This window comes from Rhinopithecus roxellana, chromosome 7 (genome assembly GCF_007565055.1).
Source record: "Rhinopithecus roxellana isolate Shanxi Qingling chromosome 7, ASM756505v1, whole genome shotgun sequence".
In the NCBI taxonomy this organism is placed as follows: domain Eukaryota; kingdom Metazoa; phylum Chordata; class Mammalia; order Primates; family Cercopithecidae; genus Rhinopithecus; species Rhinopithecus roxellana.
Window position 1 is genome coordinate 56320031 of NC_044555.1, and position 14780 is coordinate 56334810.

Below are 14780 nucleotides of genomic sequence, written 5' to 3' on the forward strand. Positions count from 1 at the left end.
CCCCAGGTGATACTGATGTGTCTAGTGGGGATTTGGGGAACCACTGATGTAGACCACATAGGTCTGCAAAAGTAACCATCTCTTGATATGGAGACAGTCACTTGCTGGCCTGGAAGATGATCTTGGTAGGTGATTAAAGATGTGTCTGGGGCTGGCCCAGGGCTCCAATCTGGCACCAGTCTTAACTCTACCTCCTAAGTGACACTGTCATTCAACCCATCAATCTGACCTTAATCTATCTTGCCAGCTTAATTTTCAACTGTTCATCAACCCAAATACTCTGCTTAAACCAGACTAATCTAATCACCATCTATTCAATAAGTCTTGGGAATTCTCTCTTTGTATTTTCACTTAAAATGCTGCTATATCCTTGTATCAGTAGGTCCTCCAGAAAGCAGGAGCTGAGGAGTTAAAGGTGTGAGGGATTTATGGGGCCTGGTAAGTAACACCTGCCAAAGAGAAAAGGAAGAAGAATTGAGCAGGGAGAGACTCACACCAAGATGCAGATCTGACAAAAGTTCAGCCAACTTAGTAGGGGCTCTGGAACAAATATTTCCCCTTAGAGGAGTCCTACATTGGGGCAGAAATGGCCAGGCCCTAGTACCCGTATAATGCTCAACCATTGGCTGGGAACGCCCACAAAGAGCATAGCTGAAACAGATCCTAAGGTGCTAATAGGTGGAAGTACTCAACTAACCACAATTCTTGCGACTGAATGGCAAATTCTTTCTTGAAGGGAGTTCCTGGCAGCACTCTCCATGGCTGCCACAGTTCTCTCATCTGCTCTTCAGTTATCCAGACCCCATCTTCTTCTTTGAGACACAATATGGCAACTGTTGATAGGTTTTGTCATAGCTACAACATTTATTTCAAAATACAGGCTCACATAGTTGAAAATGACCTTAGGGATCAACTTATTTTACACATACAGAAACTGAGACTTAGAGAAGCAGGGAAGAGGGGCTGTGACTGATTCAAGATGACACAGCTAGCTAGTGGAAGAGCCAGAGCCAGAACCCACCTGTCCTAACTCTCAGTCCAGGTTTGCAGTAGCATTAGGAAAAGGCTTCTCATCTTTAAAGATTAGTGGAAGGTCACAGCTTTCAACTAAAAGGTAAATATAACTGCTGTAAATATAATAAATAGGCTCATTGACTTACTTCTAAGAATACAGAATCATTAAAATGATGAATAATGTAACTAAACATACCTGAGTAGATCTTTAAGACTTAATTTATAAATATATAAAGACATACACTGTTTGTGTATGTCTTTACTGTTTGTGGGAATGTAAATTAGGTCAGCCACTGTGGAGAGCAGTTTGGAGATTTCTCAAAGAACCAAGGGTTGAACTACCATTCGACCCAGCAATCCCAGTACTGGATACACACCCAGAGGAAAATAAATTGTTCTACCAAAAAGACACATGCACCCATATGTTCATCCAAACACTATTCACAATACCAAAGACATGAAATCAATCCAGGTACCCATCAGCAGTGGATTGGATAAAGAAAATGTGGTACATATAAACCATGGAATACTACACAGTCATAAAAAGTAATGAAATCATGTCTTATGCAGCAACATGAATGCAGCTGGAAACCATTATCCCAAGCAAATTAACTCAGGAACAGAAAACCAAATATGGCATGTTCTCACTTATAACTGGGAACTAAATATTGGCTACACACAGACACAAAGGTAGGAACAATAAAAACTGAGTATTCCAAGGAAGGGAAAGGAGGAAGAGGGACAAGGGTTGAAAAACTACCTATCAGGGGCTATGTTCACTACTTGAGCAATGGAATCATTAGAGGCCTAAGCCTCAAAATCATGCAATATACCCATGTAACAAACCTGGACATATACCCACTGAATCTAAATAAAAACAGAAAAAAATAGTGATAGAGGGAGGAGAAAGATGGCTGAATACAAGGCTCCACCAATCGTTCCCACCCCCTGCAAGGACACCAATTTAACAACTATCTATATACACATACATACAAATCTTCATAAGAACTGAAAATGAAGTGAGCAGTCACTGTACCTGGTTTTAACTTTGTATCACTGAAAAAGGCACTGGAAGACGGTAAGGAAGACAGTCTTGAATCGCTGATGCTACCCCTTCCCCATCCCCATGGAGCAGCTGTGTGGTGTGGAGAGAGAATCTGTACACTTGGGAGAGGAAGAGCACAGGGATTGTGAGACATTGGATTGAGCTCTGTGCTGCCCTGTCACAGCAGAAAGCAAAACCAGACTGAAGTCAACTGACAACTGCCCATGGAGGGTGTATTTAACCAGCCCTAGTTGGAGGTCAATCACCTATCCCAGCAACTGGAACTTGAGTTCTGGCAAACCTCGCCACCATAGGCTCAAGGGCTCTGGAACCCTAAATAAACTTGAAAGGCAGCCTAGGCCAAAAGGACTGCAACTCCTAGGCAAGTTCTAGTGCTGAACTGGGCTCAAAGCCAGTGGATGTGAAGGACACATGATCTACTGAAACACCACCTGGTGTGGTTAAGGTAGTGCTGGCATTACTCCTCTCCTAACCCCAGGCTGCATAGCCCGTAGCTTCATAAAAGACACGTTCCTTCCACTTGAGAGAAGAGGGAAGAGTAAAGAGGGCTTTGTCTTGCATTTTGGATACCAACTCAGCCACAGCAGGCTAGAGCACCACTCAGCATCATGAGGCTCTCTTTTCAGGCCCTAGCTCCCAGACAGCATTTCTAGATACACTCTGGGCCAGAAGAGAACCCACTGCGTTGAAGGGAAGGACCCAGTCCTGGCAGGACCAATCACCTGCTGACTAAAATGTCCTTGGGCCCTGAATAATCAGCAGCAATTCCCAGGTAGGATGCCATGGCCTTGGGTGACACTCTGAAACTAGCTGGCCTCAGATGAGACTCAGCACATTCCAAGCTGTGGTGGCTCTGTTGTAAGACTCCTTCTGCTTCAGAAAAGCAGAGGGAAAAGTATAGGAAACTTTGTCCTGAACGTTAGGTAACAGCTCAGCCACAAGGGCATAGAGCGCCAAGTGAGATCTTGGGGTACCTAATTCTATGGCTTAGCTCTTGGGCAGCATTACAGGACCTGCCCTGGGCCAGAGGAGAGCCCATTGTCCTGAAGAATGAGTCCCAGGCCAGGAAGCATTTACCACAAGATGACTGACGAGCCCTTGGGCCCTAAGAGGACATCAGTAGTAACCTGGCAGTACTCCCCATGGGCCGGTGCTGGTGGCAGCCATGGAGTGTGGTTCCTTTGCATGTAGAAAGGGGAGGGAAGAGTGGGAAGGACTACGTCTCATACTGCAAGCACCAGCTTAGCCACAGTACAATAGAACACCAGGGAGACTTTTAGGGTTTGTGATTCAAGTTCCTGGTTCCCAGATGGCACCTCTGGACCTGCCAAGGGCCTAGGGAAACTTACTACCTTGAAGGGAAGGATACAAGCCTGGTTAGCTTCTCTACCTGCTGACTGTAGAGCCCCAGGGCTTTGAGTGAACATAGGCAGTAGCCAGGTAGTAGTTACAGCAGGCCTTGGGCAAGACCCAGTGCAGTACTGGCTACAGGTCTGAACTAGTGCCGTCCCACTGGCGGTGGCCACAGAGGTTCTTGTGTCATTCCACCTCCAGCCTCAGCCAGCTCAGAACCAGAGAGACTCCATTTGTTTGAGAGAAAGTAAGGAAAGAGAACAAGAGTCTCTGCCTGGTGATCCGGACAATTCTTCTGGATTTTTTCCAAGATCATCAAGGTGATACCTCTATGAGTCTGCAAGAACCACAGTGTTACTGGTCTTGAGTTGTCCCCAATGCAGATATGGCCTAGATCACAACACCAAGATCATACATAACACAATACCAATTGTGGTGTAATACCTGGAAAGCCTTCCAAAGACGGATGGATATAAACAAGTCCATACTGTGAAGACTACAATAAGTGCCTAACTCTTCAATGCCCAGACACAGATGAATATCTACAAGTACCAAGACATCCACGAAAACATGACCTCACCAAATGAACTAAATAAGGTGCCAGGGATCAATCCTACAGAAACAGAGATATGTGACCTTTCAGACAGAGAATTCAAAATAGCTGTTTTGAGGAAGCTCAAAGAAATTAAAGATAACACAGAGAAGGAATTCAGAATTCTATCAGACAAATTAACAAAGAGATTAAAGTAATTAAAAAGAATCAAGCAGAAATTTTGGAGTGGAAAACTGTAATTGGCATACTGAAGAATGTATCAGAATCTTTTAATAGCAGAACTGATCAATCAGAAGAAAGAATTAATGCACTTGAAGACAGGCTTTTTGAAAATACACAATCAGATAGAAAAAAGAATAAAAAACAATAAAGTATACTTACAAATTCTAGAAAATTGCCCCAAAAGGGCGAATCTAAGAGTTATTGGCCTTAAAGAGGAGGTAGAAAGGGAGATGAGGTAGAAAGTTTATTTAAAGGGATAATAACAGAGAACTTCCCAAACCTCAAGAAAGGTAACAATATTCAAATACAAAAAGATTGTAGAACACCAAGCAGATTTAACACAAAGAAGACTACCTCGAGGTATATAGTAATCAAACTCCCAAAGGTAAAGGATAAAGAGAGGATCCTAAAAGCAGCAAGAGGAAAGAAGAAAATAATATACAATGGAGCTCCAAAATATGTCTGGCAGCAGACTTTTCAGTGGAAATTTCACAGTCCTGGAGACAGTAGTACGGCATATTTAAAGTGCTGAAGGAAAAAACCTTTACCCTAGAATAGGATATTCAGTGAAAATATCCTTCAAACATGAAGGAGAAATACTTTCCCAGGCAAACAAAACCTGAGGAATTTCATCAACACCAGACCTGTCCTACAAGAAATGCTAAAGGGAGTACTTCAACCAGAAAGTAAAAGACATTAATGAGCAAAAGAAATCTGAAGGTACAAAAGTCACTGGTAATAGTACACAGAAAAACACAGAATATGGTAACACTGTAATTGTGGTGTGCAAACTACTCTTAGCTTAAGTAGAAAGACTAAAAAATGAACCAAACAAAAATAATAACTAAAACAATATTTCAAAACATAGACCATACAATAAGATATAAATAGAAACAACAAAATGTTTAAAGGTCAGGGGAACAGGGGGGATGAAGTTAAGGTGTAGAGTTTTTATTAGTTTTCATTTTGCTTGTTTGTGTGTTTATGCAAACAGTGTTGTTATTAGCTTAAAATAAAGGGTTATAAGATACCATTTGCAAGCCTCATGGTAACCTCAAATCAAAAAACATACAATAGATACACAAAAAATCAAAGCAAGAAACTAAATCACAGCACCAGAGAAAATCACCTTTCATGGAAAGGAAGACAGGAAGGAAGGAAAGAAGGGAGAGAAAGCCACAAAACAGCCAGAAAATAAATAACAAAATGGCAAATGAGGAACTTAAGAAGGAAATTTTACAATTCTTGAAACAAATATCAATGGAAACACAAAATAACAAAACCAATGAGATCCAGTAGAAGCAGTACTAAGAAGAAAGCTTATAGGTGTAAGTGCCTATATCAAAAAAGAAGAAAAACTTCAAATAACCTAAAGGTGCATCTTAAAGAACTAGAAAAGCAAGAGCAAACCAAACCCAAATTAGTAGAAGAAAATAAACAATAAAGATCAGAGCAGAAATAAAGGAATTTGAAATGGAGAAAATAATACGAAAGACCAAAGAAACAAAAAGTCAACTTTTTGAGAAGATAAACAAAATTGATAAACCCTTAGCCAGACTAAGAAAAAAAGAAATAAGACCTAAATAAATAAAATCAGACATGAACAAGGAGACATTACAAATGATACTGCAGAAATTCAAAGGATCATTAGTGGCTACTATAAGCAACTATCTATTACTAAACAGGAAAATCTAGAAGAAATGTATAAATTCCTAGACACATACAATCTACTAAGATTGAACCAGGAAGAAATCCAAAACCTTAGCAGACCAATAGCAAGTACTGAGACTGAAGCCATAATAAAATGTCTCCCAGCAAAGAAAAGCCTGGAACCTGATGGTTTCACTGCTAAATTTGACCAAACATTTAAAAAAGAGCTAATACCAATTATACTCAAACTATTCCAATAGAGGAGGACAGAATACTTTCAAACTTATTCTATGAGATCAGTGTTACCCTGATACCAAAACCAGACAAAGACACAACAAAAAAGAAAAGTACAGGCCAATATCACTGATGAATACTGATACAAAAATTCTAAACAAAATACTATCGAACCAAATTCAACAACACGTTAGAAAATCTTTCATCATGAGCAAGTGGGATTTATCCCAGGGATGCAAGAATGGTTCAATACATTCAAATCGATTAATGTAATATCTCATATCAACAGAATGAAGGACAAAAACCATATAATCATTTCAAATGCTGAGAAAGCATTTGATGAAATTTAGCATCCCTTCATGGTAAAAACCTAAAAAGTTGGGTATAGAAGGAACATACCTTGACACAATAACGTCATATATGACAGATCCATAGATAGTATAATACCGAATGGGGAAAAACTGAAAGCCTTTCCTCTAGGAAGGAACATGACAAGAATGTCCACTTTCACCAGTGTTCTTCAACATGGTACTGTAAGTCCTAGCTAGAGCAATCAAATAAGAGAAAGAAGTAAAGAACATCCAAATTGAAAAGAGAGAAGTCAAACTATCTTTGTTTGCAGATGGTATGATCTTATATTTGGAAAAACCTAAAGACTCCACCAAAAAACTATTAAAACTGATAAGCATATTCAGTAAAGTTGTAGGATATAATATCAACACACAAAAATCAGTAGCATTTCTATATGCCAACAGCAAACAATATGAAAAAGAAATCAAGAAAGTAATCCCATTTACAATAGGTACAAATAAAATAAAATACCTAGGAATTAACCAAAGAATTGAAAGATCTCTCCAATGAAAGCTATAAAACACTGATGCAAGAAGTTGAAGAAGACACACAAAAAATGGAAAGATATTCCATGTTTATGGATTGGAAGAATCAATATTGTTAAAATGTCCATATTACCCAAAGCAATCTACAGATTCAATGCAATCCCTATTAAAATACTAAGGACATTCTTCACAGAAATAGAAAAGACAATCCTAAAATTTATATGGAACCACAAGATTCAGAATAGCCAAAGCTATCTTAAGCAAAAAGAACAAAACTGGAAAAATCACATTACCTGACTTTAAATTATACTACAGAGTTATAGTAACAAAAAAAAAATGGCACGATACTGAGATAAAAACAGACACATAGACCAACGGTACAGAATAGAGAACCCAGAGATCATCTCTACATCTACAGCGAACTTAGTTTTTACAAAGGTGCCAAGAACTTACACTGGGGAAAGGACAGTCTCTTCAATAAATGGTGCTGGGAAAACTGGATATCCATATGCAAAAGAATGAAACTAGACCCCCCAACCCATATACAAAAATCAAATCAAAATAAAGACTTAAATCTAAGACCTCAAACTATGGAACTACTAAAGAAAACATTGGGGAAACTCTCTGGGACGTTGGACTGTGCAAAGATTTCTTTTTTTTTTTTCTTTTTTTTTGAGATGGAGTCTCGCTCTGTCGCCCAGGCTGGAGTGCAGTGGCCGGATCTCAGCTCACTGCAAGCTCCGCCTCCCGGGTTTACGCCATTCTCCTGCCTCAGCCTCCCGAGTAGCTGGGACTACAGGCACCCGCCACCTCGCCCGGCTAGTTTTTTGTATTTTTTTAGTAGAGACGGGGTTTCACCGTGTTAGCCAGGATGGTCTCGATCTCCTGACCTCGTGATCCGCCCGTCTCGGCCTCCCAAAGTGCTGGGATTACAGGCTTGAGCCACCGCGCCCGGCAAAGATTTCTTAAGTAATACCCCATAAGCACAGCCAACCAAAGCAAAAATGGACAAATATGATCATATTAAATTAAAAAGCATCTGCATAACAAAGGAAACAATCAACAAAGTGAAGTGGCAACACACAGAATGGGAGAAAATGTTTCCAAACCACCATCTGACAAGGGATTAATAACCAGAATATACAAGGAGTTCAAACGACTATATAGGAAAAAATCTAATAAGCTGATTAAAAATGGGCAAAAGACCTGAATAGACATTTATCAAAAGAAGAAATACAAATGGCAAACAGGTATATGAAAGGTACTCAACATTGATCATCAGAGAAATGCAAATCAAAACTACAATGAGATATCATCTCACTCCAGTTAAAATGTTTTTTATCAAAAAGTCACGTAGTAACAAATGCTGGTGAGGATGTGGAGAAAAGGGAACCCTCATACACTGTTGGCAGGAATGTAAATTAGTACAATTGCTATGGATAACAGTTTGGTGGTTCCTCAATAAACTAAAAATGGAGCTACCATAAAATCCAGCATTCCCACTTCTGGGTATACACCCCAAAGAAAAGGAATCAGTCTATCGATGAGATATCTGCACTCCCATGTTTTATTGCAGCACTAGTCACAATAGTCAATATTTGGAAGCAACCTAAGTGTCCATCAACAGATGAATGGATAAAGAAAATGTGTATATATACACAATGAAGTACTATTCGGCCATAAAAAGAATGAGATCCTGTCATTTACAGCGATATGGGTGGAACTGGAGATTATTATGTTAAGTGAAATAAGCCAGGCACAGAAAGACATACATCATATGTTCTCACTTATTTGTGGAATTTAAAAATCAAAACAATTGAACTCATGGAGTCAGAGAATAGAAGGATGGTTACCAGAGCCTGGGAAGGATAGTGGAGAGTTGGTGGTGGGTGGGAGGGAATGGGGATGGTTAATGAGTACACAAAATAGTTAGAAAGAATGAGAAAAACCCAGTATTTGCTAGCACAACAAGGTGACTATAGTCAAAAATAATTTAACATAGCTAAAAGAGTGTAATAGGATTGTTTGTAACACAAAGAATAAATGCTTGAGGTAATGGATACCCCATTTACCCCAATGTTATTATTATGCATTGCATGCCTGTATCAAAATATCTCACGTAACCCATAAATATATACATCCACTATGTGCCCACAACAAATAAAAATAAAAATAGTGATAAAACTGTAATCCTTATGAGAATGCTGTAGCCTAGTTCATTTCTATAATCACTAATCCATAAAAATTCATCGTAACATGCTATTTTAAAATCTTACACATTAAAGGAATTGAAAGAAACCATTGTATACACAAATGGGTTACAAAATTATTTTCAATTAATTATGTTAAACTAGGGAAATAATTAGGGAAAGGTCAATGTTTATTGTTTACATAGGAGAAAAATAACTTATATTCTAGTTAGCATTTATTTGTGGAGGAGTGATTTTATTTTCAGTGTTGTACGTGATCATTGATTTATAGGATGGAAATGTTCTTAAACACAAGTCTCAATTGGATCTGCAAACAACAGTCTTAGCTGAGATTTTTAAAAGATAATCTCTGCTAACAGAAAAAGGGAATTGCCTCCTTTTTGCTTTTTCAGAGACAGGCATCATTTGAGTATGTGAGTGTCCAGTCCATCTGAAGCAGTTTCAATTCTTCCAGATTGTAAAGTCAGGAATGGGTGCGTGTTGGGGGTGTGATGGGAGGAGGCTATGGAGGTCAGAGGCAGCTGCTAAGTCAAAGCCAATTAGGCCACTTGTAAATTTCTCAAAACGATAGAGAAATATGTGAATGAGGTTTATGGACTCTAGCCCTATGGAGCCCTGACTTTCCAGTTTCAAGACCTTGATTGACCTGGTGGAAAAAAAAAAAATCCCACCTCCCCTACTCTCTGCCCAAGTTAGCATCTCACAAGATTATCAACTAGCATGTAGATGAAGCCACACAGAAAACACATAGAGGTCAATTACCCCACCTTTGTGTGTAAAGGGTGGTATACGCCTTGTATGCAAAGGGAGGGAGTATTTTTTTAATTGCAAGAGTAAAATGCCAAAGTGAGACAAAGAAATAATTTTCCTGTTAGCTCTTTGTAAGTAAGGTGGGAAAGGAAAAACAAGATACATATGAAAAGCCAGAAATCTGAGTCTGTGATTAGTATCAGTTGATGTGAGCAGGAATTTACCTGCTTATATCAGAGAAGCGAGCGTTTGTCTTTTAGGAACAGGGAGTCTTTTCTTTCCTCTTTATTAAAGTAGAAAAATTATTACTGCTTTCAGTTTTATTCAAGAGAGAGCTTCCAGGGGTTTGCAGGGAAATGTTATCAGATCACCCAACCTACATAATATGCCAACTCTATTGGAATCATTCTTTCTTTTCCCTAAACTGTATGTTAAGAGTTCACTTCTGATGGTATGTATTATCTTCTAACACAGATGAATCTTTCTAGAGTCAGCCAAGATAAACACACATTTCTATAATTATGTGCTACAAGTGCTCTAGAATCAGCCTCCACCCTGAATTTTTCCAACCATCACCTAAAGAAGAACACGGATTTTGAAAGTAAATAACTTTGAAAGAAAATGTACTCCTTAAGCCTTTTTTCCTCTTACTGAATATAGGAAACACATGTAATACACTGGAAGATTTGTTCTCTTTATTTATATAGTAGATGGGAGGGGAAAATATCTAAGAGCCATCCTGATATTAACTTAATATCCTGATATTAAATATTGCAGTGGTGAGAAAAGAGCACTGAGTTCAGAGGCCTGGATTTCAGTGTTGGCTCTGCTACTGGCCATGTGATCTTAGGCAGGTCATTTAGCTTCTCTAAACCTCAGTGTCCACATATATTAAATGAAGATAATAATGCCAATATTAGGGTTGCTGGAAAATTTGAATGAAATGATGGATGTGAAAGAAATTAGAACCCAGAATAGCACCATCCAAAAAAGTACAGTTTTATTATTATTCATCAGCTGAGCTGTTACACAGGAGCAAGCAGGGTGTGGATGGGGAACATTGACAGCGGGGGCTTCTGGGATTTTCACAGGGCAAGTACTGAGCTCATACTAAACACGAAGCTGTTTAACAGATTGGGGAGGCAAGTGGGTTTGAGCAGCTTTCATTTTTATCTGGAACAATCTGCAGGGATGTCCTGCTGCCGTGTCTTAGACCAAGTGTTGTCTTTCTCTTCCAACTTGACTAAAGATGCTGCAGGTATCGATGTGGGTGGCCCCAGTGGTTTGGTGGTGTAAGTGAGTATTTCCCAGGTGTCTCTAACTCTGAAAGAGCTAAAGGAGAAGTTACATGGTTAATGAAAGCCAGTTAGACCCCTATAGAAGGCTGTGAGTCGCCTCCAGGGTGCAGATGAACACCTGTGGGATGTCAGATACCAGAGTCCTCAACCTCAGAGGAAGGGAAGGCAGAAACTCATGGAACTGCATCCAAAAAATGCTCTGGATGCAGAATAAGTTCTGTTCCAGCCACAGGGCCAACTTGTGATGAGCAGTTTACTCAATTCCCAATAAGTAAGTTCTCAGATTTCTCAACAATTGCATTTGGGGGTCACTTTGTTAGGACTGAGAAAGCAAAGTTTTCAAGTGAAAGTATGTCATTCATCAGGACCAGACTGAGACTTTTCAGCTTCTTTTCAGACTGAAAATGTAGGAAACCCACAGCCTCAACCTATTCTCATTGGGTCTTTCCCACCCTATTTTCATTTTGCTTTTGGTAGAGGCAAGAGTGAAGTTGGTCACAGTCTGGTTCTGGCTCAGGCTGGAAAGCTTCAGGCTGTTCCTGTGATCTGCATTCAGTTGGAAAACTGGGACGACCCCATAGGATATTATGTGATCAGTCTTGATTAGAAGGACCCTGCTGGGGGAGCATGAGAGGAGTCTGATTTCTAAGTAATAGGGTCATGGGTGCAGTGAGGAGTGAGAAGACCAAGCAGGTGGGCCTCTATGCTCCCATCTCAGAACAGCGCCCTTAATCATTTATATATGCTGAGAATTCACTTAAGTTTGAAAAGCCTTGCCATAGGGCATAGGTGCCAAGGAAGAGATGTGCACAATTTTAGGAAGGGCATATACTTGCTCCTGATTCAACACCTAGAAAGAGGAAAGAAAACCAAGAAAAGGACAGTGATGTCTCTAGACCCTGTAGATTCATAGTAGAAAATCATAAGCACGTTGGAAAAAAGAATTCTCTTCAAACTGAAGTTCAATAAAAGAACAGATATTTTCTTATCTCTGGAGACTGGCTTCCTGAAAAATAGAATAAGCATGAGCTGACTCTGGGGTCCAGTGAACCCAGGTTTGAGTCCCGGCTTACCACTGCCTATCTGTGTGACCTTGGGCAAGTTACCTAGCCTATCTATCCTCCACTTTACTCATGTCGAATGGGGATATTAATAAAAGCTACCTCTTAAGATTCTAGTGAGGATTAAGTGAGTTAAATACATATAAAGGGGTTAGAACAGTGACTGGCATACAAATGCTCAATAAATGTTTACTATTATTTTGTTAAAAAGGCAATGTGTCTATATGTGGTAGAGTCAAATTATTGCATGGTCAAATTGCACCTTAGCTTGGTGGGTAAGACCAAGGAAATTGAAGTCACTGAAAACTGACTCTGGCACTCACTTTGACTTTGGACGAGTCACTTAACCTCTTAGGCCTTAACTTTCCCATCTGTGAATGAGGATAAAAGCAGAACCTGTGTTGCCAGTAGCTATTGGTTCTTATTTTGCTTCGCTGCCATGATTTTTGTCACTCTCTTCATTTCTAATAACCTTGTGCTTCACTCTACCTCAACCACCCATTCCCATGGTCACACCCTAGACTTTCTTATCATTCACACAGGGGACCCTTGTGATCTCAATTTCAAACATCCACTCTCTAGCCACCTCCCATGTCACTGGCTTAAGTAGTCTTATCACCATGTTTTCACATAACCACCAATCCATCAACCTCCATTTCCATTGACATCCTGTCAATGTCCATCTGCCTCCATTTCCTTCTCTGTGCAGCTTAGACACCACGTTCTGTTGTTATAATCACTAACTTGCAAACACCCTCGACTCCTTTTCCTTATTCTCTATCCTTCATGCTCACTTGCCACAACCTCACCCCTAGATGAGCGTCCTCATTTGCCTTCTCTGCACATTACACTAACCTAACATCACTGATGAAAATTGCACAACCTAGCTGAGAGTTCGCACTTCAAATTCATGAGCTTGGATTTCAGATCACCACCCAGAAATCCTACTTATGTTTGTCTACTATCAGGCTTGCTTTCCCAATGCCCAAGAAGACTTTTTCAAACTTTCTCACTCTCTTTAAATATCTCACACTCTTGCTGTCTTGCTCCACAGTTGAGAAAATAGAAATCATTAGATTAGTACTTTTTAGTGTCCTCACAAGCAAGCCTGAAAATCAATTTTCATCTGTGTCCTTATTAGCTTTCTTTTGTATACTTTCAATGACAGAACAGCCCTTGTTCTTATGAAAGGTCAATGCTTCTACATGTCCCTTCTGTCTTCTCAATGACTTCACCCCTCAAGTTATCTTTATCCTCCTATATTGGATCATTCCCATTATCATGCAAAGAGGCTCTAATATTTGCCTTCTTAAAAAAAGACCTTTTCAAACCCCATTAGCCTCTTTAGCCAATACCTTTTCTCTCTTCATCATTTCAATGTTAAATTTCTCTAAGAAGCTCCTTGAATTTACTATTTCCACTTTCTCATCTCCGGTTCACTCTTCAACCCACTTCAATCTGGCTTCTGTCCACATCACATAATGAAAACTGCTCTTAACAAGGCTACAAAAATCTCTGATGCCACATCCAATAGGAATTTCTCCTTATTTGACCTTCTTTTATTTGATCTTTCCACAGCCTTTAACACAGTTGATCACTCCTTCTGTTTTGAAACATTCTCCTTTTAGCTTCTGTTATATACCACACTGCCCTGGTTCTTCTCTTATCACACTGGCTACACCTTTTCAGTCTCCTCCGTTGGTTCCTCTTGTCCCCAGTCTCTAAATATTGGCACCCTCCAGCCCTCTTTCTGTGGCTCTCCTCTCTTCTATGTCTACATCCTCTGCCTAGGTGATCACATCCAATGGCCTTAAATACCACTTATGCACAGGACTAATATACATCCCAAATGTTTACCCAGACTTTCTTCACTTACATATACAACTGTTTAAAAGGTATATCCACTTGGATGTCTTACAGACACCTCAGATTTGACATGGTCAAAACAGTTGTGTTCTCCTATCCATTTGCTCAAACAGGAATCCTGGGAGATAACCTGGATTCTTCCCCTTTCTTTGCCATTCCTATTTAATCCATTACCAAGTCCTAAGAGCTAACCCTCCCAAATAGATCTCAAATACCCCTATCTCTGCTGTTGTCACCTAATCCAGGCTATCATCCTCTCATGCTTCTTGCCTCTTTGTTTTCATTCTTCCCTTTCTCCAATGTGTCCTCTACAGAACAGCTTTTGTGATCTTATCAGATGCAAATTAGATCACATGTAAAATCCTTCCATGGCTCACAAAGTCACTTAGAATATGAAATCTCAATTTCCAATGTTACCCATAAGGCCCCTGCACCACCTGGCCCCTGCCTACCTCTCCAGCTTTGTCTCATACCACACTCTCTCTTTTCTCACTCCACTCCTGTCACCCTAGTCTTTTTTTTTTTTTCCATTCTTCACACACATCTCGGGCTTTTGCAGGGACAGTTTCCTCCACCTCCCTCTATCTCCACCGTAATTCTTCCCAGAGCTGGCTCTCTCACTTCATTCAGGTCCCTGATCATACGTCACTTCCTCAGAAAGGCCTCC

The 14780-nt window shown here is 39.8% G+C and overlaps 1 protein-coding gene across 2 annotated transcripts in view; it reads right to left on the reverse strand.

Moving 5' to 3' along the window:
• Window positions 1-342: 342 nt before the first annotated feature.
• The window catches only part of VGLL1 (vestigial like family member 1), a 36689-nt gene continuing 22251 nt past the window's right edge, over window positions 343-14780 (reverse strand). Inside the window, exons 5-6 of one of the 2 annotated variants that reach the window (XM_010389104.1) lie at window positions 2051-2178; window positions 343-449 (exon numbers count right to left, since the gene is read on the reverse strand). In XM_010389104.1, coding sequence (XP_010387406.1) covers window positions 2057-2178 — 122 coding nt within the window. In that variant the 3' untranslated portion in view covers window positions 343-449; window positions 2051-2056. Of the gene's footprint in view, window positions 450-2050; window positions 2179-10866; window positions 11221-14780 lie in introns of those variants that run through there. The other variant, XM_010389105.2, reaches the window with a different exon arrangement.